Genomic DNA, 26906 nt, shown 5'->3' with positions numbered 1-26906 from the left:
TTATTTTTATTTATTTATTTAGTTAGTTAGTTAGTTTTTAGTTTTTCGAGACAGGGTTTCTCTGTAGCTTTTGAGCCTGTCCTGGAACTAGCTCTTGTAGACCAGGTTGGCCTCGAACTCACAGAGATCCGCCTGCCTCTGCCTCCCGAGTGCTGGGATTAAAGGCCCCCTTTAAGTCTGTGGTTTGCCGGTGAAAGTGAACCATAGAGGTGTCAAGGGTATGATGATCTATTTTCCTTGTTAGCCACAGAAGAAGCCACTGAGTCAGTGGGTTAGACAGATTTTATCCTTGCTGATAAAACACACTTAAGAGAACTGCTAGGCACATTCAGATCGCTAGGCATGACACCCACTGGTACCCAGGTTAGGTTCCTCAGTGACAGACAGGTGTAACTCCTGTGCTTGGTTGTCATGCGTGCAAGTGAAGTTATCCACTTCACAGTAGCAGTAGCTGCAAAGGAGACTGTGAGTTCACAAAGAAATCCAAGGTAGGTCTGATGAATCCCGTGATGCTGATCCATTCCTCTGGAGATGGTGCATCCTGCTTGACAAGGTGTCTGCCAGCAACCTCAAAGGTAAAGAAAGGTTCTTTTCCCCACAGCCATGGGAGAAACAGCAGCGTGAGGACTCTAGAAGCCATGTAACTCTCTGAACAAGTATCTGGTCCCTGGCAGGTTGGATACACTTGGTGACAAGGTCTAAGTCACAGGGGAGGCAGCCCTGAGCAAACCATCTGAACTAAGTTTCCGCAGGAGAAAGATGACAGGCTGTGAGGCAAGCAAAAGCGGATAGCTGTCCTCAGGAGATCACCCTTTTTATAACTCCCGCTCCCTTCGCCAGAATGATCCGTGGCCTAACGGTTTGGGAGATATCACAGTCTCAGCTACTGCAGTGGCTAGAAACTCAGGCAGCATTTTAATTTTGTCCTAATTTATTGTGACTTCACATGGGCTCAGTCTGCAACTAGTCATATAAATGTACAAACAGGTAATCATTGGGAAGAAAAGTCATGATACTGAACACCAGGTGTTTTCGTGTCTGCCACACACAGTGCCTGGGGCTTCACAAACACCACACAACTTCTACTACTCACAGGTGGCACATACCTTCTCGTCCCAAAGTGCACCTGGCACGTTCAAAGTAGCACTACTAATTTTATTTTCCAGATATATAATTTCTTTACAAGTTAGATTACAAGGAAATACGTTTAAGCCAAGCGAGAAAGAAGTGGTAACGATTTATACCAGCCTTTTTTTCGTCCCATGTGTAATAGAGACTGAAAGACTTCTAGCATTTACTATTGGGTGACAGTCAGTCAGCAAACTAGACTTTTCATTTGCCCTAGCTTGTTTGAAGTGTTGCAACAATGCCCAGGGAATATTGTTTTCTATTTTAAGATGGAGCAAAAATATTTAGTAAATGGGAGAGTTTTGCCTAAAAGCAAGGTCCTAGAGCCTAGATCCAAAGCTATTGCTACTGCATCAGACACCCTGGCTCCCACTTTAAGGTGCAGATCCACTAAGAGAAACACCAGGCTTTTGGCACTGGGAAGCTTGAGACTAGTGGAGCAAGCCAAGTGTGTCTGCTTGCATTAAAGTGCGTGGATTCCAGGGCACCTTGGAAACACAGGACACTGTGAGCCCTGAAGAGGAAGTGGGCACTGGAGACATCGTGAATCAGCAACCAAGCATTTGCTGATGCCCAGGAAAGGAAGAATCTGCCTAGACTTCAAATTTCAGATTTCTCGTGTCTTTTCAGCCTGATTTCTTTTCAAACCTGGTATTTCCTCCTGTCCTTCACAAGAAAACAGAAGTTTACAAAAAGAAGGAAACAGAATAATCTTCAGTCTCCTCTTTCCTAGTTCTTTCTGTTTTGATCAGTCATGGATGGAAGTCATGAGGTTTTCTGCCTATGGACCTCTAAGGATTCTAAATTGGTAACTGTAAAGGTTAAACTCAAAGGTATGCTAACGAAATAATAGCCTCCCTCCTGGTTACCTGTATGACCACCAAATAAGAGTTAAATTGTTCTATCACAATGCACCACTTTGTTTTACACAAGCAAGCTGCTGTTTCTTTTTTAGACCATGTTCTTAACTACATAAAGGAGTCTTGGTTTCAAGTCCTCTCTTGTCAGCTTTTGAAAACAGGAGTTGCCAAGGCGAATAGTATTTGGGGATGCATCAGTGTAGGGTTAAAGCTACATTGTGCCTCAAGAAGTATCCAAACACAGATTGGATTTGCAAAGTGTGCATTTGGCAAAGATGTGGGTATCCATGCAATTGTCTAAAATCATGTTACAGTCATAATTTAATAGCCCCATGGTATCCAAGGGGCTGCTAAAAACATTTTATGACTTGAATTAGTAATGTTAACATTAAGTAGAAGATGGAAGAGTTTTAAGATGCTAATGTCACCTTTTAGGGTTTGGTAAAGGTGATTGTAGTCAAAGCTGAGGAAGAAAAGACATCTGGAGTGGAAGCCCCATTTTTCTTAGGGAACTCATCATCATACAAATTAGGGCTAATAAGTTACCCCTGTGTAACTTAGGAGGCAACTCTGATCATCTTTGATACAGAATCAGAATGTATCTTTTGGAGATATATCAAAGAGTTCAAGTTCCAAGAAGTCCAACTGTCTTCCTATTTCTGTTAGCTACAGCTCAAACTGGCAGTGTTCCTGTTAGAGCAGCTGATCAGATCTACAATTCACATCTACACTAATCTTACTGAACTGGCTCAAATCTTGCTCTTGGATGTCCAATCCTCTAGAACTGCAAAACATAAATTTCTGTAGTTTTGACAACCAATCCCTGTGGGAGGGGGTGTACTTTGTGACACAGCAGCAGCCTGAGCTAAGACACAGAAGATATTTGATAGGTATCTAAGTATATGTAATGCTCAAGCTGCTTGGCTCTAAGGGCTGGGGCATTTGTCTATAGAGTATCTAAGTATATGTAATGCTCAAGCTGCTTGGCTCTAAAGGCAGGGCATTTGTCTATAGGTATCTAAGTATACGTAATGCTCAAGCTGCTTGGCTCTAAGGGCCGGGGCATTTGTTTATAGAGTATCTAAGTCTATGTAATGCTCAAGGTGATTGGCTCTAAAGGCAGGGCATTTGTCTATAGAGTATCTAAGTCTATGTAATGCTCAAACTGATTGGCTCTAAGGGTGGGGGCATTTGTCTATAGAGTATGTTATTCCTAAGATTAAAGAGGATCCTTTACAGCATTCCCTTCCTATAAATCTGCTAGTTGTGATTGCAGAAGTTAATCAATTGGTTTCTCAAGTCAATTGAGCTTACTCCACTGAATCTATTTCTCATCAACTTTACACAGAAACATTTAGACCTCACACTGTGTGAAGTGCACAGACCTGGTGCAGCAAGGTGTGCTGTGCCTGTGGAAGGTGTGTTTGTAAGGCGCGGTTGAGGCAGAACAGAATATGTGGTGCCTGCAGGAATCCATGTAATAGATTGTTGCCAAGTTCTCAGTTCTCTTTCTCTAGCATATGCCCAGGGCTGTATCTGCTGCAGGGTGACCCAGCAGCCCGTCTTCTCTCTTGTGTGATGGGCAGGAACGAAGCCTCACATTTTCTTCTGTTTGACAGAAAAGACTCTGAGGATATCTTTTCTTTCTGTGTAAAGATGGCTGTAGGTGAAATACATTCCTACGGTGCAAAAGGAAGTGAGGTGGGTTAACCATTCCTTTGAAAAGGTCTGCGGTTTTAGGACATAGGCAGGGGCTGCTTGCATTCTGGGATCTACACAGTTTCAAGGGAGGCTCAAGAAGAGCAATGAAGAACCATGCAGATTGTACGTAGAAGGAATGCAAGCAAACTCTTCTGTCCAACTCACTCTACTACAGGCTAGCTCTCCCCTCCCCCTCTTCTTAGTAGCTTTCTGTACTGCCTCTAAACTATCCGCTTTTCTTCTTCATGTGTGATATTCTTACACTTGGAGCTGCTGTCTCGCAGACATGATTAGTATCTTGATAAGTTGTTAAGAGTGGAGTAAATCAGAGAAGTCTTTCCCCCAGTTTCTTGGAAAACAATGTTAGTTAAATTTGTTCAAATATAATTTTCTATTAGCCCACACTACATTTGATTAAATTACTCTTAAGTAGCTCCACTCCGTGATTGCATATCTCCTACATACGTTACTGTAGTATATTAGTGGATTCGGTGTGGTTATTTCCACACATACACGTGACATGCAATGATCAAATCTCACCTCCCTTCTGCCATTCTTTCAGCCCCTCATAATCACAATTCAACTATCATGTCAATTCTTAAATGTTCACATGTAAGAGAGAACGTTCTGACTCGCTAACATGCCCTCCATTTCCATCCGATGTCCTAGAATAACAGGAATTACTCTTGCTCACTAAGTGTCCCACTGTGTGATCATGCACGCTATTTTCTCTATCCATCCATATGGGCAGACTCGTGGGCTGGTTCCTTATCTTTCTGTTGTAAATGGTGCCGCAAATATCATGGGTATGCCTTCTCTCTCGTGGGCTGCTAGCTCCACTTCCTTCTGTCCTCTGAGGGGCAGCTAGATTGTACGGTAGCTCTATTTTTAGATTTTTTGCAGAACTTCCACGCTGCTGCAGTAGTAGCCACACTAATTTGCATTCCCCACAACCGTAGTAGTTTCTTTTTCTCCACACCCTCACTAGCATTTGTTTTTGTTGTTGTTTGATTGGTAACAGCCAGTCTGCCTGGGCTGAAACAATAGCTCACTGATTGTGTTTCCCTGATGGTTAGTAAAAGGAAACATATTTTTCACAGTAATTGACTGTTTAAACATATCCTTTATAAGTCTACTCAAATCACAAACACATTTTCTATTTGTATTACTTATTTCGTATTAGATTTTTTTTTAAGGTCTCTGTATCTCCTGAGTAGTTGGCGAGAGTTTTCTTCCTCTCTGTACATTGTCCCTTTGCTCTTTTATTTGGTCTGCTGTGTAGAAGCTTTCTAATTTAATGTCATTTCATTAATCTCATTAATTCTTCCTTATGTTTCCTGAGCTCTTGACATCTTATTCAACAAATTATCGTGTGTACCATATTTTTGAAGTCTTCCACTGGTACTTGCAGAGTTTGGGGTCTTAAAGTATTTGATAATCTTGAATTACTTCTGTGTAAGGGGAGGGTCAGGTCATGTGTCAGTCTTTTGCATGTGTATCTCTTGTTCTCCCAGCACCATGTGTTTCTCTCTTGTGTATTGTTATTGTTGGCATGCTTATTTCCTCTTTTATTGGTCTTTTATGCCAATGCTATACTGCTTGTTACTGAGCCTTGTTTCTGGAATTGGGTGTTGAGATACCTCCAGCTTTGTTTTTTCTGCTTTAGGGTGTGGGGCTTACATACTAATTTTATGGGTTTTGTTGGTGTTCTGTGATGCATGATATTTATTGTTTTATTCTTTTTAAAATTATTTTCTTAAAAGCTTATGTGTGAGTATGTGTTTATGGTACTGCACATGTGGTATGCTGGTATGTATGCCATGTGTGCAAATGTAGTGGCCAGAGGAAGACTTGGCTCGTGGCTGTGCGACTCCCTGCCTTATTCCACTGAGACAGGGTCTCAGTGAACCTGGAGCTGGGCTAGCAGCCAACAAGCCCCAGCAATTCTCTTTCTCCTACAGCCCCAGAGTTATAGGTATGTGGCCACGTCTAGCTTTTAGGTAGATGCTGGGGATTCAAATTCAGGTCTTACCCACTGAGTGATGATCTTGGTCCTCAAAATGTCAACAGAGTTTTGATGGAGATTGCATTGAATCCCTAGATCACTTTGAGTGATATGGACATTTAATGATTGCTACCAATCCATGAAAATTGGCAATCTTTCCACCTTTTGGTGTCTTCAGGCTCTCTTACCAGTGCTTTGTGTCTTTGTTGGAAAGGAATAGTTCTTTCTTAGTTTGTTCTTTGCTGTATTTTGTGGTTAATGTGATTTAGATTTTGTTCTTAAATTCTTCCTTAGCAAATTCATTATGTCTGGAAGGGCTTTTTAAAGACAAGAGTTAGAAACACAGAGACCTAAGTAGATAGAGTCATTCTGAATGAATGCGGATGTTCCTAGGTGCTGCCCAGGAGAAGGGCTGCTTCTGCTGGTTCTGTCCTGCTGCTCAATCTGTTTCTCTCTTCTGATAGTTCTGGTGAAGTCTTTAGCTGTCCCCCAATGCACCCTGTGGTTTTTTGTTTGTTTTGCTTTGTTCTTAAGACAAGGTCTCACTCTCTTGCTCAGACTGACCTCAGAGGGACAACCCTCTGTGCCATCCTCCGGAGTGCTGAGATTTCAGGTGTGAACCACCATAGCTGGTGTTAACATTTTTCTATGCATCTGCCACAGCATGGATAATTTGACTCCCGTCCTTCCTGTGTATCTGCCTTTCTTTCTCTTGTCTAATTGCTATGACTAAAATGAATAGGACTCTGCAAAAGAGCAAGGAAACTAACTGGACATCTTGTCTTGTTCCTGGTAACAGAGGAAATACTTTGTTTTTCAACATTAGTTCTGGGCTTGTCATACATAACTTGTTCTTGTATTCTTATCATGAATGGGTGGTAAACTTTATCAAATGATTTTTTACATCTACTCACATAACTTTTATATCATATGGTAGTTTATTGGTTTGTAGAGAATGAACCATTTTTGAATCTGGGAATGAAGCCTAGTTACAGTGTGTGATCTTCTGATCTACTGATATATTGTTAAGAGTTCACCATCTGTTGGTTGGGCAGTTGGTCTATAGTTCCTTCTCATTTCCTTTGGCATTTTGGTAATGCTGGCCCAAATGATTGCCTATTAATTTGAGAAGAATGGGCACTGGTTGCTCTTGGTTAAATCTTGGTAAAATTCATCCATGAAGCCATCTTATGCTGACTTTTCTGCATTGGGAGATTTATTACTTGTTTATTTCTCATTTCTAGCCTGTTCAGGCTTTTCTATACCCTGTTAAATTTCTATATCCTGTTGGCTGAATTTCAGGTGATCTTTTATATCTAGAAATGTTTCCATTTTCCAATTTGATAACAGGTAGTTTTTAAAAATAATCCCAACTGATCTTCTGCATTTCCTTTAACATGTCTAACTTTATTTCTTTGGATCTTCTATTTTGGGGGGAGGTTATCTAACTGAAAGGTTTATCCGCTTTTTTCTATTCTTTCAAGGAAATAACAAGCTTTATTTCATTGATCCTTGGTACTTCTTATTTTCTGTTTACCTCTGTCTGATTTTTATTTCTCTCCATACAGTCATTAGGGATTTGGTTTATGATTATTTTTCTTAGCGCTTGAGATGCATGTGTAACTTATTTATCTGAAATACTTATGTTTTTATTCATTGTTCTTGGTACTGTTTTTGATGTATCCCACAGGTTTGGGATCCTGTATTTCCATTGGTTTCAAGAAATTTTTCCCTTGGACTTTCTCAGTGGCCTTCTGTTTTGTCTGTGGGAGCAAGTGAAAGCAGGGTGCAGGCAGTACCTAAGTTTCTTTGTGGTCTTCTTTGGGCCATGTGCCCTGTAGATCAGAGCGCCAGCTGAAGCTTTAGCATTGCTCAAGGCCACTACAGTTACCCCTGTGGTCAGAGAAGTAATAGAATCACAGAAGTCTTGCCTTACCCTGTAAGTGGGAGGCACCTATGCTTGTATGTATGTGGAGGGATGGTTAGTCCCAACTCTGCTATGATTCTGCACTCTACTGACCATATCCTGGTCTTAGAGGGTAAGGTATTTAATACCCTGTATTCAACACAATTTGCTGGGACTCTGTTCCTTCGCCCTTACCCAGAAGGGGATTCTTTCCCACCTAGTAGTGTATATAGCATGGCAAATACTCAAATATTGTGTATCGATTGTTGTGCCATGTCTTTTAATATTACAATGTTCTGGTTTCTCCTAGTGTTTTCTTGTACTCTCCTCAAAATGTAGCTCCAAACCTATTGCTGGTGTTCTCTTTGTGACACAAAACACTGATGCCTTCACTCAGCCATCCTTAAATCCCACACAAATATAACTCTGTGTGTGTGTCTGTGTGTGTGTCTGTGTGTGTGTGTGTGTGTGTGTGTGTGTGTGTGAGAGAGAGAGAGAGAGAGAGAGAGAGAGAGAGAGAGAGAGAGAGAGAGAGTGTCTGTTTTATTTTTGAGGCAACATCTCTCTATCAGCCCCTAGCTGTCCTGGAACTTACTATATAGACCAGGCTGGCCTCAAACCAACAGTGATCTCCCTGCCTCTGCCTCTCAAGTGCTGGAATTAAAGGCATGTGTCACTAAAGCCTGGCTCAAGTGTAACTTTTGTGTGTGTAAGTGTTTCATCTGCATATATATATATGTGCACCACACACATGCCTGCTGCCGGAAGAGAGGGTGTGGATCTCCTGGAACTGAAATCATGATAGTTCTGAGCAGCTCTATGTGGACTGGAAACTGAACCCAGATCCTCTGTAAGAGCAGCAAGTGTGCTCTTAAGCATGGTGCCGTCAATCCACTCTCTCCCCACAACTTAAGTTTTTGTTCTTAGTTTTCCTTGAGCCTTTATCACCAACTTCCTGTTTGCCTGCTAGGGAGTGCTAGCATGTAAAGCCAAACAGAAAGCAAAATGGGTATAAATGAAAAAAGTAAAAAAATAGATATTCCTTGTGTTTGGCATGTTGTTTTATAGGCATATCTTTGTGTTAAAAAGGCATCTCTGGCCGGGCGGTGGTGGTGCATGCCTTTAATACCAGCACTTGGGAGGCAGAAGCAGGCAGATCTCTGTGAGTTCGAGACCAGCCTGGTCTACAAGAGCTAGTTCCAGGACAGGCTCCAAAACCACAGAGAAACCCTGTCTCGAAAAAAAAAAAAAAAAGGCATCTCTGTATTATATGCATCTTGCAGGCATATTTTCTATGAGCATTGTTCTTGCTGGACAGTGAAATTGTGTAGTACTTGATTTCATGATGCTCCACAAAGAGCTGCAAGGGCCTTAACCAGACTATCTAGGTCATTGTGTTGGGCTTCCTTTTTAGTCCCCTCACACTTAGCTATCAGCTTAAGTCAGTGGCAGCATAAACCACAAGAAGAATGCAAAAACAAAATATCCACTCACCTATGAAGAGCATCATGAGATACAGCTTCAGCACGTAAGGCAAACAGGTGGATATGTTGAACGGCAGCACAGTGGAGTTGGTGCCAAATGACTCAAAATAAGGCAGTGACTGATAGATGGTAAATGCTGTTTAAAGAGAACAAAGATGGTGAAGATTCTCCTACGAGTTACAGATGTGTGTGCATGTGCAGCTTCAGTGAAGGAGCTTTGGAGTCAGCAATGACAGCTTTGTGATGGCTGCTGGATCCTGTAGTTAAAGCTGCAACTTGATGTAGAAGTCTATGGAGTGCCTTTGTTGCTTAAAATGTTCTAACATTCTGACTTAGTAAACAATTCCCTGCTGTTGAATCCACACATTTCTTGCTTACATAGAAAGACAGTGTAGCACTTCTTAAAGTCATGACTTAAAAGTACAGTTCTCGCCTCGCTCACAAATAGTCAGGTATGGGAAGCGCTACGTAATTTTCCCCTTGGCGTGAGATGAAACACATTTCACAGCGGAGACTCTGAGAGGCTCTGCAGTGATGAAACAGACCTCCCATCACGCCACGACTGGCCTGAGAACGGCTTCTTTCTCGTCAGCCCTAGAAGTAGTACTTAGCACGAATCTGGAGCAACTCTGTGAGAAATGTTGACGTAAATTAGTCTGTGGGAAGAGGCAAGTGTAGTGTTGTTACAAATAGAGGATCCAAATACAAATAGAGGACCCATCAAACTATATCATATGTGTACGTTTTTTAAATAACATTTCATGCAGTAAAATGACATGCTATAGTTATCTAAGCTGCTGCCGTCTGGGGAAGTGAAGTCAATGTACTTAGATTTTTTATTTTATGTGTATTACTGTCTTGCCTGCATGTTTGTAAGTACACTACATGCATGCAGTACCTGTGGAAGCCAGAAGAGGGTGGTGGATCGTCTGGGACTGAAAATACAAACAATTGTTAACTGCCACGTGGGTGCTGAGAACTGAAGCCGGGACTTCTAGGAGAGCAGCCTCTGTTCTTAGCAGCCAGACCATCTCTCCAGCCTTGTGGTACACTCTTTTTACAGTTCCCTATTAGTCTGAAGTTGCTTCAAAATAAAAAGTGGTTGCAATGTGATAAATTCAGTCAGTAGCTGAAGCACATAGATAGGGATGAGTGGCATTGGTGCAGTCCTTCCAAAGAACACCACATATGCCGTTAAGTTTAACAAGGGTGGTCTCCAGGTCTCCAGCATTCTGACATAGAAGTGATTACTTGGACATTTATATGAGCTTTGTTAATTTGTTGCATTTACCAGACATGAAAATTACAGCTTTAAAATTAAGTAAGAGTTATTAACTTTATTAAAAGTTATGTAGATTTCCTTCCCTGTCTGGTTTTATACTCTGGAACGGTTGACACATGCAAAGGATAGATCACAGGCCCGTTCTTCACTGTCTGGGCTTAGGAAAGGTCACAGGCCCCTTCTACACTGTCTGGGGTTAGTCCTCACCAACACGGGGTTGTGTGTGTGCCTGGGTTTTCTTCCGCTGATGCTTTGGGGAGAGTAAGATTGTAGGCTAGTAAAAGAAAAACAGGCTTCCCTCAAAAGGAAAAGGCTTAGAATTCTGAACACCAGGAATAGAAATGTGTCTTGTATACTTACTCATCCTCATTTTTAGAAAAAGAATCCATTATATAGTCTTTAGAAAACACTTATTTTGCAAGTATAGTTTTAATTAACAAGTCATAATATATATATATATATTTATGGATAATGGTGCGATGTTTTGATGTATGCATGCAGTGCTGAATGATGAAAGCTAGTATTCAACATCTCATATTTTTGTGGTGAGATAACTGAATCTATTCTGTTTAATTAATGTACACTATTACTAACTTACATTGCCGTACATCTTACAATTGTATTTATCCTGATGTCAACCTCTTATCCTTTCCAGCATCCAGTCCTTTTATGTTCTTTCTAGTATTTCCATGTGTCAAGGCAAATCAATGCACTTAGCAAATCTTCCATGAATGAGGGATTTCATTCTTAAAGAATGGATGGCTGAGTTTGTTGTTGTTGCTTTTAATGCTTTGTAAAATATTATTCTCTAGATTCTCTGAATATAGTATATTCCAAATTTTAACAATTAATTTTAAAAACAAAAGAAAAATTAAAATTGTGATTTATTGTCTCTAGTCATAAGTAAATAGAAAAACGTGTGTGGTTTTCTTCTCTATACAAGTCCTCATTTACTTGTGGCTATTATTGACAACAGCATTCTCTTTATAATGTCTTTCTTTGCCTGTAGTTACTTTAACATGTTTTTTGCATTATTTAAAATCTTTAATCTTGACTTTCAGAAGAAACTCCCCGCAGCCTGTCAGATCCACTACTGGGGGAGTGTTTGTTCTTTGCTTAGCCTCAAGTTCTTTGAAAACTGCTCACTTTGGTTATTTAATTTTGCTTTATTAAAAGAGTCAGTAGTTGATCTCCTGTTTGTTGGGTGTGTATGCTGATGTATGTTTGATAAAGGAAAGAAGCGGGATACCAGACTGACTCCTGTGTGTACACATGGAACCTGTTCAGTGAGGGACATGGACATCTAACCAAGAATCATACAATGTCTAGTTGCAGCTGAGATGTTCCCTATAAAATAATAATCCGTGGTGCTGTACTGGGAAACCACCTTAGCTGAAAAGTTGGCAGCATCCCTCTGAAAGTGGAGACTAGTGTGAGGGTGGCCAAATGGTCACTGGCAGAAGTAGGGCGTTTAGAAGGTAGTGAGAAGCACTCTAGCCAGAGATGACCGAATTTCTAAGTATTAAAAAATTAAACTCTGTCTTCTCTACATGTTAAACCCAGTTTGGAGTCTTGGAGGTGAAATGAGTTGCCCAGACTCATACTTAATGAAGCTAAGGACCTGGACATGGATGCTTGTTTCTAGCCTAGTATGGCCACCTCCACCCCCCCCCTCTCTCCCTCTCTCCCTCCCTCTCCCTCTCCCTCTCTCCTTCCTTCCTTCCTTCCTCCCTCCCTCCACCCTCCCCCTCTCCCCTTCTCTCCTTCTCTCCTATCCCTCTCAATCTTTGAGGCAGGGTCTGCCTGTGTATCCTTGGCTCTCCTAGATCTCTGCAGACCTGGCTGACCTTGGTGTTTCTGCCCGCAGGGTTACAGGTGTACACCACCAGACCCCACTGAACTGTGCTTCTTAATGGTTTCTTTACAGCAAGGAAATAGACTGGGAAAGATATCAGTAGGCCAAGAACTATCAAAAATAAATAAATGTTTCTTCATCAAAAAAATTAGTGAGCAATTTGAAATCAATGGTTTCTATGAGTCAAAACTGTAACGCGGGACTCTTACCTTCAGCAAGAACACACAGAGGGTAAATTGGCATCCACAGCGTTTGACTGAGCCATGTCAAGATAGCGTAAGATGTTCCTATGACTGACAGCATGCTGTATGTGTACCTGGAAGGAAATGGGTATCATTTGTATTCATAAGTATCATTTGCTGCTGCTGTCTGAGATAAAGAGAAGAAAATGCCTTCCTACAAATTAAACACCGGAATAAAATTGGAAGTGTGGGAATTACATGCTTTATTTCCTATAATTTAAGCAAGGACAAGGGTAAAAGTGGTGTATCGTGGGGTGGGGAGCCTGTCTCCCTGACTTATCTCGTTGGGTGGATCATAGATAATTATACAGTTGAACAGAACAAGAATGTAGCTCTTACCTCCTTCCAAGAAATTACAATTATAACCTTCCATGATTAATGACTTCAATTTTATTTAAAAGCCAGGCTCGTTTTGTGCAGCAACAGCTAGGCTTCTTGAAAAGACAGAGCTATTTGCACATATTGTAAAGGATGAATTTATTAAAACACAACTCCTGAGTTGACACCTACCATTCTCTGTGTCTTTGGCTTTGCCCCATTACACAGTCAGAACTGGCCTTGGAAGCAGGTTTGGGGTGTAGTAGGCTCCCTTTAAACCTGCTAGTGCAAAGTATTTGATGTACTTTTATTTATTTGAATAAGCCAGTGGTGTCTACACTTCATCAAACCTCAGAATTACCCAGATGGTCTCTTGACTCACGAATTACTTTTCCTTTCTTTCCTCTGAATTTAGTTCAGGATCCTAGCCCATGAGATGATACAACTCCCATTCAGGGCAGCTCCCCCTCTGCTGAACTCTGGAATCTCGTGAAACACCCGAAGGTGTGAGCATCTAGTCAAGTTCTCAGTATAACCCACACAGTAACTAGTAATCCAGTTCAAATCATCTATTCATTTTCTTTTGTTGCTTGTGGTTTTCGTGTCCTGTCTAGGGGTACAATGCCAAATGTAACTTGATCTTTTGCATGAAGTGTCCAGTTGTCCTGTTACTGTTGAAGATGATGCTTTCCCCCTTGAATCTCTTGTCAAAACTTAACCAAAACTAGAAGACGTTATTTCTGAACTGTTCATTCTATCCTCTGATTGGTCCATATAGTAGTACCACACTCATGATTAGTGTAGTAAGTTTTGAATTGAGAAGAGTGAGACCAAGTGTGTTCTTATAAAGGTCTTGACCCATCTGAGTTCAAGTTTCTATGCGAATTTTAAGATCAGCCTCTCAATTTCTGCAGCAAAACCAGTTGAGACTCTAACAGGGCTTTCAGTGACTCTGCAGATTTGATTTGGGAGTATTTTCATCTTAACAATATTGTCTCCAATAATGTCTTCTATTCATCAAGATTTTTATTGTACAGGGTCTGCTTATTTTTGTTAATGTATTCCTACATACTCCATTCTCTTAAAAGTTATCATAAACAGGATTACTTCTGTTATTTTCATTTTCAGATAGTTCATTGAAAATATATAGAAATACACTGATTTGTATTGATCTTGTGTTGTACAACTCTGATAAACTTGTTGGTCACTCACAGTTTTCTACCATCTGGATGCCTCTTACATTTTTTTCCCTAGTTGCTGTGGCTAGAAATTCCAATACAGTGTTGAACAGTATGGATGTCCCTATTGCATTCTTAGGAGGAATTCATCCATCTCATCATTAGCTCTCATGTTAGTTGTGGTCTTCACAGGTGCCTTTAATGGGCTGAGTAAGATCCCTGATCGTTATTTTCTATAAACAAATCATTTCACATAAATTGAGATATTTTCACTCCCATTTTGCAGAAAGAAAAATACTATCAAAAGAAGAGCCCAGGGGGTTTTACTGCTGGCTATAAGGAAAACAAAAACTTGTGCTTGGGTGCTCATGGAAGTATTTCTTAATTTCCAGAATGTGGGAATAATACAAATATGCATGAACTATGTGAACAACCCAGAAGTGTTGTGGTGATTCAATGGAATATTATTCAGCCACAAAATGTCACAAAATACCATTACATGCTGCAACACCATATAAACCTTGAGAACATTATTCCAAGTAAAATGAAGATAGTAACAAGAGACTTTATTCAGTGACTGCATTTATATGAAACATAAGGTAGGGAAACTTCAGAGATAGTATGAGAATGGTTGCCAGAACCTGGGGAAGGAGGAAAGCGGGAGAGATGTGCACATATGGGCATGGTATTCCGAGTGGGTTAATAAAGTTGTTCTTTGCCTGAATAACAGTGATGGTTGTGCATCTTTTTGAATATACAGAAACTCACACATTTTATATTTTAAAAAGTTAAATTTGTGGTAGGTAAGTTATATCCCAATAAAATTGTTTACAAAAAGGTAAGTGATTTTCCCCAAGATTTTGTAGCGAATAAGTAGCAGAGGTTGGTTTCATCCTGCTGTGTCCTCTGAGTCCCCAGATCATCCCATGAAAGTCTGTTACCACTTTCAGCACAAAAGTCATTTTGTTCTGCTTGAGTCTGCCTGAAATTGGATACTGAGTTAGACAGAATTGTATTCCATTATATTGGAAAGCTGTGGTCCCTCGGGAGGAGTCAATGCCTTGTATAAATAGGCAGTCACAGGCTACAAAAGTCCTAGTTTAAAATTCTATTTTTAGAACATTAAATAGCTTTCTAAGTCGATGTACAATCTTTCCTAGGACTCAACCCATTGTTGAGGCTTTATTTTTAACTCAGCCAAGTTATTGACAGTTGAATAAAAACAGATTTATACAGTTTCAGCCAAAAAGCCAGGACTCTTTGGGACCTGTTGCCATCCACATCTTTGGAGCAACAGCAGTTCCTGGGATGGCACAGAATGACTAAGTCAGCCATTGGATCCCATCGGAGTCATGTACAGAAATGGATATGGGGTACATTTTCCCCAGAGAAATGAGGTCCTATTTTAAAATCTTCCTGAAGTCACAGAAACCAATTGTTGTAACTTGTTTCTCTTTGCTGTGATAAAACATTGACCCAAACTAATGTGGGAGAAGAAAGACTCCCAGGTCATAATCCATCACTGAAGGAAGTCAGGGCTGGACCTGAAGCAGTGACCAGGAACACTGCTTGCTTACTTGCTTCCAGGCCCATGGCAGGACGGTCCTTCCTCCATAAATTAACAATTGAGAAAATGCCTCCACAGGCCAATCCAGTGGAGGCAGTTCCTCAGCTGAGGTTTCCCCTCTTCCCGGGTGTCAGGTTGACAACTGAGGCTAACTGACACCAAATCTGGCTTCTGACAAGTAATGCAAGTCCTATTTTGCTTACTGAAATACTGCATGCTGGAGCAATGATAAGTGTCTTCCATTAGCACATAGCTGTGAGTTCATTCCAGGTCAGTGTCCTGGCAAAGCCTCGTGCTGGGAACCTGGGGGTTCGGATTTGTACTTGGAATACCAAAATTGGTATTTGTTTTCTTTGATATGTCCATTATGGGAAGCTCTACCTGTATGTTTCTATTTCGGTATAAACAATATATATGCAAAGAGGTTGTTTTTCTGTATCATTGATAGTAACCAACATGAACAGCCATTACTCATTTCGCTAAAGCAGTTTTTCCTTGTTTTAACAGATTGATGATTGACACAGGCTCTGTCCTGTCTGGCCTCAAGTCCTGGCTGGCCTTGAACTAGCAGTGTAGGCTAGGGTAGCCTTGAACTCACAGAGATCCACCTGTCTTTACCTCTGAGGTAAGGGTGTGCACTACCATGCCTGCTATGCCCAGCAACTTTGTCTACTTACCTTACCATGTCCAGGAGATTCCAGAAGATGAATAAAACGCACACCACATATTTCTCTTGGATTTCCTCTTGACTGGTGATCACCCCAAAAAGGATGACCACTCTTTCTGTGAGCTAATAAAAAACAAAATTGAGAAATAGGATCATCTGTTAGGCTATTTAACTTTTCAATTTTAAAATCCAGGGCTTTGTTTAAAAGAAATGCCTTAACTGGAAATACATTTTCTTTTTTTTTTTTTTTTTTTTTTTTTTTTTTTTTTTTTTTTTTTTTTAAGGTTTCTCTGTGGTTTTGGAGCCTGTCCTGGAACTAGCTCTTGTAGACCAGGCTGGTCTCGAACTCACAGAGATCTGCCTGCCTCTGCCTCCCGAGTGCTGTGATTAAAGGCTTGTGCCACCACCGCCCGGCTTGGAAATACATTTTCTAAACTATTAACAATGGCTGTCTCTGAAAGAGCTGGGTTATGGATGAATTTAATTTCCTGGTTTTTTTGTTTGTTTTTCTGTACTTTTCTAATTATTTATAATGAAAATAAGATAACAGTTTACCTAAGTCAAGATATTTCCTCTCTTCTTGACCTACACACATTTTTAGCTCGCTTTGGCAAGTTCCTACCTGAGTGTCCTCTACCCATGAGGCAATGCAGTGAAAACTGATCCCTCCTCCAGAGCTGGTGGTGGGAGGGGAATTACAGTGCAGGATGCTGAGGGGACACAGAGCTAAGGAAGGAGATACTTGCTGCTGGAGAAAGGGACGCGAGAGGTTCCTGAAGACCAGCAGCATCTCAGCTGCCTCATGCTGCGTGGACTGGAGTTGTCAGGCAGAGTGAATAGGAGGAAGGCGTCTAGACAAGAGTAGTCTAAGCAGAAGCAGCAGTGAGACTACATGAGGTGTCCCGGGGGAGGAACAAGAATCACGGAGAGAATCATGGATGGCATGGAGAAGGAAAAATAGGGAAAGAAATTGAAAATGTGTTTGGAGCTGGGTTGTAAAGGGTTTTGAATGACGGGTCAGGAAATTTCCATTTTAATCAATAGAGAAGCCACTAATCTTTTTTTCTTTTTGCAAGGTGGTAATATAACCCTAACCTTCATAAGCCGGTGGAAAATGGAAAGAATTTAACACATTCTTAGAATATATGCTATATATGCCAAGTTACAAACATCTAAAGATCACTGAGACTTCACATATTTTTGGCCTAGCTCCAATTACCAGCTTAAATCAAACATCATTCTCATTCCCTCCAAAGTATAAAGTCCCCTGTGTTATAGTAACATAGCCTTAGAGTCTTCATTTTTGTGTTTTATAGGACATTTCTCTTTGCCCTCAGTGGTCAAAAGATTGAGATTGATGTGGCACATTGGTGGCCAAGGGAAATAAAATAGAAAGGGGTCATTTGTCATTTTTCATAGCCAACTTTATTTTTTAAAGCTGATTAAGGAGAAAAACTCTGGGATAATCCACAACAGAATCATGGGATGTTGCTATAAAAAAAAAAAAAAGAAAGAAAAAAAATCCGAGATTTGCCAATAGCAAGTCCACATGATCGGAAACCCACATGTATGAGCTATGTCAGCGTGTTTCTGACTGCAGAGGTGAGTCAAGAGGGCCCTTGCATGGCTAAGGGGAATTAGACATGATTCAAACTTAGTCAATCTATGGGAGTTATCCACAGGGCTCTTTTCCCTTGGTCAGTCTTTAGGATATAATGATCTGGTTGCTTGATTTATCTTGTGTCTATATGAAGTCTTCTAAGCTGCAGTTTAAATAACTGGATAGCCCGACCTGACTGCAGGATTCCTGGCAGCTTGTGAATGAAAGACTTGAGCATCTCACAAATACTTAGGCACTATCTCATCTTGCATTTGATTAATGCCTAAAATCCAGAGAACCTATGTTTTTGCTAAAAAAAAAAAAAAAAATCTCAGGAAGTACGCACACAGAGATACATACAGCATAGACTCCTAATCTCATGGTTGGGTGTTTCAAAACCTAAGATCTATAGTATCCCTTTGCATAGAATAAGAATATTCTAATAGTAGCCTGACCCCACTCTCACTTGAATGAAACCTGGGAACCAGAAAATGTAAATGTTCTGTCCACACCATGGGTGAGTAGGAAGCCAAGTCTCCTAGTCGTTGGACTTGTAAGCAGCCTACGTCAGGTGCCCTTTAGTGGTTAGGGCAGAGGAAAATCTCCCATTGGGGCTGAATGATGAAACTATTAAAATATCAGTGATATCAGTGGAGATTCTGTGGCTCTTTAGTGACAGGGTCTCTAGTTACATGGAAATCAGCAGTGGGTGTGCCCCCAAGTGCCAACCACAGCATGCATTTAAACCTAGAAATATTCCTGCCATATGCATTGTTACATAGTATCGACCTAACTCATTAGCTGATGCTTATTTAACTATATTCAATGATAATCAATAGAGGCGATTGATTAGAAATATTAAATTGATAAAAGTCAATACTTACAATTTTGTGCCAATTTCCAAATTTACAGTTTTTTATTCAACCGCACAGCAACTCTAAGAAGTCACTATTACTGTTTATTTGCCTTACCCAAAAGCTGGTTTTTTGCTGGGCTGAAATCAAAATCTAAACTCTAAGTCCTGTATTCTGAAATACCAAACAAAATCTTTTCATTTTTGTCACTTTGGGGACCACTTTAAACCTAACATCCAATTTATGGTCTGTTCTTTAAAGGAGTTTCTGGCTAGATGGCTCAGCAGGTCAGGGCGCTTGCAGGGAGCCTCGTGACCTGAATAAGCAGCCCTGGAACCCTCATGAAGGTGTAAAGAGAAGAGACTCCTCAGCCTTGTCCTATGATCCCAACATGTGCAGCCTGCACATACCTTTTTAATTAAAAAATACTGGCTATGTTGTTAAATAATAAGGTACTTTATTGAAACAAAGGATTTCTGACCTGAACATGGGTGCTCAAGCAAGAAACTCTCAATAAACTCAGTGGTCCACACACAAAAGAAAGCATGAAGGTGGGGCTGGGGGAGGGGCATGAAAATGGCCAAAATTCATTAGTAAATGTATGAAACTTCAAACAATGTTTTTTAAATTTAGGAAATAGGAAAAATTAAGGGGTAAAAACAGCACAGCAACTTTAAGAAGAATTTCTCAACTCTTAATAAGTTTCAATCTCAAAATTATTATTTTGCCAAAATTTAACTATTTTAAATCCTATCAGAATTTTCAAAAACCACAAAACACATTTGTATGCTATACATGCTTGAATGTGAAGAGATGTATGTACACACGTGTGAGCATGTGTGTAGAGGCCAGATGCTGATGTCCAGTGTCTTCTGTCAGTGCCCACCACATTTAAGACAGGTCTTTTCACTGAGCCCAGAGCTCATTGATTCGTTAAGACAAGCTGGTCAGTAAGATCCAGAGGTCCTCCTTCCTCCCACTGCCCAGTACTGGGATTAGAGGTGGATGCCACCACACCTGCCTCTCTATAAATGTTAACTAGCTGTGGGGTGGGAAGGTGATGTGTGTGGTGTGAATGCCATGGTACACGTGTGGAGGTCCAAGGACAACTTTGGGGAGTTGGTTCTCTCTCTTCACCTTAAGTGAGTCCCAGGGGATCGAACTCAGCTTGCCAGATCTGTGGCACAAGCACTGAGCAATCTCTCTAGCTAAAGACATAAGTTCTTTAAAAAATACTTTTTATAAAACATTTATTTCTGTGGAACATATGTGGAGTACTGACTCGGAACATCCAGGAGGTTCTTGTTTTAATGTCTAGTTTTTAAGGAGAAACTCCACTAAGAAGCAGAGCACTGTCTGGATGTTAGTTTTGGAGTGGCCACCAAGTGATAAAAATGAAAAGATCAGAAGATAGTACTTAGGGTCATACTGTCCAAATTTCAGTTCCAGATCTGTAGGAAGTAGTGTTTGCAGGACATTTTCCTGCAGAGATAATGAAAACTCAGTGGGTTTTTAAAAAGCCATTCTACATTTGTAAAATTATACCATGAAGAGAACTTGGTACCTGTCCACTGAAGAACTCCATGTATCAAAGTGACAAGGGCTAAAGACCCTAATGTTCCCATAGAGTGAACTCTGTGTGTAGTTCACTCTCCAAAGCTGTGGAGACACATCAGTGGCTTAATCTCTACTAATAAACAGCAGGCTCATAGCCTACAGGGAGAGAACTCTGGGAGAGTTTATGGGAAGTTCAGAGATGACCTAGTCTAGCAATGAAAGTCAGCTACTTCCCAGCCAAGAGAAATCAGACTGGAAGTGGCTGTCCTTCACACAGGAATTAGACACTCTCTTTCGAGATTCCTTCGTGTGTCCCCCAAGGGGCTGTGACAGAACTCTCCTTGCCCTCAGCATAGATAGGAAACAGAGCTGATGACACTGGTTAATACAGAAATGTTTCCTGCACTCGACTATCATGGATGGAACCTGTGTGAACATGACAACTTAGGGAAAATCATTTGTAGTGCTTTGATTTGTAGATTTTCTTAAAATTGCATAAATATGCTTAAGGAATGTGCAGCAATGTTCATGGTGATTGACAGAGGGGACAGGATATGACATGAATCACTTGAAGTCAACTGTTTTCTTCTGAGAGTTTCCTACAAGGCGTACCTGTCAAACACTGTGGTACAAAGGGTTATCTGGGGTTGTTTCCCTTTTTCTAAGTTGAAACATTCACAAATTTATCAAGCAAAGCTTCTAAGGCTTTGGCAAAACTGAAGACTGAACAAAGCCTTCAAAACCAGCATGGCTGTATTCCCATTTTACAAAGGCAAGGTTTTGGTTTTCCTAAAGAAGTCGATCAAAATCAATGAATGCCACTTAACTTTTTTCTTTTTTTTAACTAATGCAATGAAATATACAAGTTTGTCTGGAAGGAAATGCTGGGGAGGGAAAGCACTTAGCTTTCCTTGACAATGTCATTTTAGGATACTTTTGTATCTTCAATTTCCCACTTGAAACCAAGACTATCAGAGTTTGTTATATTTCTGTATATAATTTAAGTGATATATAATTAGTATAAACAATAAGTCTCTAAACATATTTTTGTGTTATACTCTTGGATTTTTTCTCATAAGTAGTTTTTACAAAACAGATATCTGTTAAGTAACTACTGTCTTATAGTGTGTGCTTTCTCTGCTTTTTTTGTTTTAGCAACTGCTAAACTTTAAAAATTATAGCTTTTAGCTTCTTGTCAGATTTGTGAGTGTAAAACATTAATAACTCAGAACAATGAACAAACTGAAATCTGCCCTCATTCCCTCAGCGCCAGTTCTCACCAGATGTTAACGTTAGTTGTTCAGCTAGCTAATCCAATCCATTGTTCATGCTAGCTAATTCATTATCTTGACATTTTTGGAAAATCTGTCTTCAAAAGAGCACATTCTATTGTGGCTTTGCAATACCGTGAAGGTAACATAACAACACCACGACTCTATAGACATACTTCTTGTTCTCTTTGAAGCAGCGGAACAGGATGCATTAAAATGCTGCATCCAGGCAGTCATAATCGGTGTAAGTAACTCCGCTCCTCTAAGTCCCATTTCTTCTTTTAAAAATGGGGAAATAGGAACACCACAAACGATTACACAACCTAGGGTTCTGTTACATTATTTTTAAGCAGAGTACTTGGGGGTCATCTCATAATAAAAAAACATCTAATTATCTGCAGAACTTTAATGAGGAAAGACATCAAATGTGACTCAGCCTCTGAGGCCCTTATAAAGTCCTTTTAATGTCATTCCCATTCCTAGAACAATGTGATAAAAACAACAGAGGACACATACAACTTCAAGTAAGAGAGGAAGACAGACTGGCACATCAAAAGGGCTATGCTCATGTCTGGGTTGCTCATAGCCTGGAATGCTCGTCCTTGGCCCTGGCACCCTGAGCCCTGCCTCTCCTTCCCCAGCACTGAAGACTTAAAGGTCATTGAGTTCCATTAGCATTGGACGTATCAAACTCACTGATGAATAAATAAATGTGTAAGTGTATTTGCTACTGTTTTTAAGTGACCAAATTAGGAGCTGGTTCTTCGTTTTCAGTGGTGGTTCTGTATGCCATTTGATATTTAATTATTGGTGATTGAAAACCACACTTGAATGTCTCAGTTCTACAGTAATTTTGATTAGGCAAGTCTAGGTAATTTTTGTCAAGCAAACAATATGTGGATGTTTTCTAGGGATATTTCAAATTTTCACTCAGTTTTTCTTCCTGACTAGGTCTAGACCCATGCATTAGCAACAGCTGAACTAACATAACCTTTGGTTTTGAAAATTCTGTGTTACCAAGAAATTAGTAATAGCCATTTTAGCCTAAAAACAAAAACAAAAAAGACCAAAAGCCCTTTAAGGAGAGTGAATGTGATAAGCTGACTCAGACTTTTTATGAACGTGATACAGCCACCAGTGAATAATCCCATGTAATAGGGCCCAGCTCTCATGTAATCTGAGTCATTGGTTCTGTTCTCCAAAGTTAGCGTCTGCTATGCACATTTCGGCATTTTCAAAGTGCAGCAGACCCACTAGGTCAGAAATACCAAATCTTGTTTCTCAATCACTTCTGTGATTGATCCCTGCCGCTTGTTAGTTTGTAAAGTGACATGTTTAAGGAGATCCCGTGTAGCTCTTGGCTGGTTAATATTAATCTAACTATATTGTACATTATTACCCCCTTTAACATTTGATATCTCAACACCTAGAATGCCATTATTCTAGTGAATAGTTCGCCTCTGTTTTTGTATACTAAGTAAAATTAAATCTACGCCATATCTTTTACAGCATTTGTGTGTGTGTGTTGTGTGTGTGTGTGTCTGTGCACTCGTGTCCCCACACCATGTACTGCAGTTCATGCGTGGAGGTCAGAGGACTGTGAGTACCAAGGACGAAGCTCAGGTCCTCAAGCTTGGCAGCACCCAGCCATCTCTCTGACCTGCTCTTGTGTGTGCATCCATAAATATTTTCGGTATGTGTAATATTGGGTTCTTGCTAGATTCATGAGGATTCTACTGTTACCTGCATCTTTTAAATGTTCATGGTATTTCAAGCAAATTAACACAGGGATCCACAATGAGCAAGTTTTAAGTTTACGGTCCAAACACTTCACTGGGTATTTAGATATGTTAAGATTCTAATATTTTATGAAATAGTTTGTTTTCCAGTTTCTTTTGAAGATTCCTAAAATTATGCTCATCGAGATGACTTTTCCAAATCCTGGGGTTTTAATGTATGTCCATGTAGTCACCTAGTCCTTATTTTGTCTTTCTCATGGAAAGTCTCATTTTTAATTATTTTTTTAGTCTTAATTCAGCAATGATTTTCTATATAGAATGTCTACCAGTAGTAAATTTTCAATCTTCTGTCAACCTGCCTTTAAGACAAGCACTATCATTTTGGGTTTTGATCCCCTATTCTTTCCCATCAATGGCTCAGTGGCTATAGTGGTATAACCCCACAGTGGTCAGTAGAAGAGCCAGACCTCAAACCCAAGTCTAAAGGCTTCAACTCCGAACCTGTACACTGTCTTATCTACTTCAGAAGGAGACACATAGAAAGGGGGAAATGGCCATGGAATCTCCAGGACAGAATCCATGCAGAACACAGGCTGAGCAGTGGTACTCTCTAAACACTGACAGTAGGCCATTCTGACTGCTGTAGTTTAGGCAAGGGAATCCTATGTATGAATCTTGCCATAAAATCACTAGGGACTATACATAGAACAGAGTAAAAAGTTAGAGTCTATAATAACAGTATGATTAAACTTACCTGCAGAAACCTTGGGAAGAGATGATTTGACTCTATGCCAATATAAATGTGCAGCAACTCCAGGAGGGATATGGACTGGCAAACCCGCATAACCAGCCCGATAGCATAAAACGTGTCAACCATTGAATCTGTGTCAGTGACAGAGATGGTCACAGTGAGTCAAAACTGCACCAGAGTGCATGTTTGCAGAGTGCTGCAAAATACAACCGAGATACACTTATTGTTTGTGCAAAGATCACTCTAAATAAACTGTTAACCTGTAGCCGTGAGGTACAGCCCCACCAAGTACTGCGGTACTAACAAGAGGTACTGTGCTACTTACAAGAAGTACCATGGTACTTATAGGAAGCATGTGGATACTTACAGAAAGCATGTATAGTTCTTTTTTACTGGTCCTCTTCCAAAAGAACTGAAACTTATGAAGTCTTCACAGCCAGAGTTGTATTTATTCCCATTATATGAGATTCTCACGCAATTCCCATATAAATATAATCAGACAGAAGCTAACCCCCTTGGGGTGTAGATAGTTTGGGAATGAACTTGCTAAACAAACAAACAAACAAACAAATCTGATGTGCTCAGCTTTTTCGTTAACAAAAAAAAAAAAAAAATCCAGAGAAATTTTATAGAAAAGACACTGATGAAGCTGTGATTTCAGACACCAAGTCGATCTGCGCTTCCGTCCTGACACATTGGACTAGTGACTTTGGGTTTGTTTTAAGCACTGAATTGTGGAGCTGGTGTTGTTAGAGGATATAACTGAGATGTTCTTAGAGGTCCACAGAGGGAATAATAATAATAATATAATAATAATAATAATAATAAATAATGACAAACTTGTTGCCTTAAATCTTAAAATCCTGCCACATTTGAAAACTTCTAGTGGTGATTTTTCTATTTTTACTGTTTCTAGGTATTTGCATGGTTATCACTGAGCAGGTATTAGGGTTTATTTTCTTGGTGTCTCTGTAAGATAGGTGCTGTTATCACGATGCCCCTCTCAGATGCAGTTCTTGACACACCAATAGTCCATACTCTGACCCACTGCCCGTGCCATTACACAGTCCTGACAGAAGAAGGTAGTGGGGCACACAAGTTCATTGCTTAGAGCAATGGTTCTCAACCTAGGGCTCAAACACCCCTTTCACAGGGGCTGTATGATGTGGTATTCCCCTCTGCATGCTGTGAATAAATATGTTTATTACCATTGGTTAATAAAGAAGCGCTTCCGTCAATGGCTTAGTCAGGTTGGAAATCTGAACAGAGTATATAGAGAGAGAGCAGGCAGAGTTAAGGAGATGCCACGTAGCTGCTGAAAGAGACAGATACCAGATCCTTACCAGTAAGCCACAGCCTCATGCCCCTATATAGATTAATAGAAATTAGTTAATTCAAGATGTAAGAGCTAGCTAGAAATATGCCTGAGTCATTGGCCAAACTGTGTTGTAATTAATATAGTTTTGGGTCATGGCAGCCTGGAAATGAAAGAGCAATCTCCTTCTATGATTGCATATCAGAGATCTTCCATATCAGATATTTACACTACAGTTCATAACAGTAGTAAAATTACAGCTATGAAGTAACAAAGAAATGTTATGGGTGGGGTCACTACAACCTGAGGACCTGTATGAAGGGGTCACAGCATTAGAAAGGCTGAGAAGCCTAGGCTGAGGAAATGGAACTGGTTGCTGACTCCATTGTTCTCAGTCTTCTTTTCAAATGAACAAACCATTTATGTTTCTCTAATCATCTATAGCTGCTACAATCACAGCATCATATCATAAAGATGCTGGTGGCTAAAGCCACTTTCCCCACGGGGACACAGGATGTGAGTGACCTGGAGTCTGCCCACACAGCCTCACCTAACCTTGAAGGCACGCAACTGATGGCTTCCCACCACTGTGTCTCAGCTTCTTTCTGTTTGAACACTCCCGGTGCTCCTAGCTGACACTCATGTCTTCTGCTGTAGCTCTGAGATCGACAAAGGCAAGAATGTATACATTTTCAATAAAGTCGAGCCACAGAACGGCTGGTGGCAGCCCAGGAGGCGGTTCTCAATTGATGAGCTCAGCATGGTTTTTTTTCCAGGCATGCTAGTGTTTGTTTTTAGCTAAACCAGCAGTTGCTCAAATTGTCAAGTCACCAAACAGTTGTAAACTGTGGTGACACTTACTCATGAGGGGATAGAGCACAGAGAGAATGTTGTTTTGACAGTCACTTGGTGATTCATTCTTTAACGATCTGAAATGAATAGTTTAAAGAAACATCTTGACTTTTTAGGAAACTGAAGGAAGCGTATGATTCAAGTCATCAATACCAACTCCACATAGGTAACTAGTCATCAGTGTGCTGTGTCATGTGCGTATTACGTAAAGGGTCAAACGGTCTTGGTGGGGTACGACATTTGTCATTCAGTTACTGGTAATCTTCAGCTACCCCAAATGTGGGGAATAAAAATCAGTGGAAGAATTTCATTGATTTCTCATTGCTTTGTATAGAATGTCCTCAAATTTGTATAGAATTTGAGGAATTCATGGATTCCTCAAAATGCATTGAATTTTTGAGTCTGCTGCAGAAGCAAAAAGGAACATCTCAGAGATACGACTTTGCTTCCAAAGCCAGCTGCCTGCTCTGGGGCAAGACAGGTCCCTTCCCCTCGGTCTCACCTCCTTGCTACAAAAAGGTTTAAGTTTGAAATAATGAAATATGGTTATGAAAAAACAAACTAGAGAAGTGAATGATCCCAGGTGTGCTGAACAGAAGTTCAAAATGAAAATCTGTAAGACGAGATAAGAACAAGGAATAAAAGTTAAATTCCAAACTGCTTCATAGTTTACCTTTTCCAAATGAGAAGAATCTGGCTGTCATATTTGTCAGTATCCAGGAGTGGCCACAGAACTGGATGAGGTAATAGATGAAGAGGTACACATCCTTTCTA

The 26906-nt window shown here is 40.3% G+C and overlaps 1 protein-coding gene across 1 annotated transcript; it reads right to left on the bottom strand.

Annotated features, from left to right (window-relative positions):
* Nucleotides 1-57: 57 nt before the first annotated feature.
* Nucleotides 58-26906, bottom strand: Hacd4 (3-hydroxyacyl-CoA dehydratase 4). The gene is made up of 6 exons (XM_057783568.1): nt 26806-26906; nt 23969-24096; nt 16204-16316; nt 12431-12537; nt 9095-9220; nt 58-3667 (listed from the first exon to the last, which is right to left on the bottom strand). The coding sequence occupies exons 1-6, from the start codon at nt 26834-26836 to the stop codon at nt 3585-3587; spliced, it is 588 nt and encodes a 195-aa protein (XP_057639551.1). The 5' UTR covers nt 26837-26906; the 3' UTR covers nt 58-3584.

Source organism: Chionomys nivalis, chromosome 11 (assembly GCF_950005125.1).
Source record: "Chionomys nivalis chromosome 11, mChiNiv1.1, whole genome shotgun sequence".
Lineage (NCBI taxonomy): Eukaryota > Metazoa > Chordata > Mammalia > Rodentia > Cricetidae > Chionomys > Chionomys nivalis.
The sequence above is the reverse complement of the archived record's forward strand: the minus strand, read 5'-3'. Positions and strand labels throughout refer to the sequence as shown.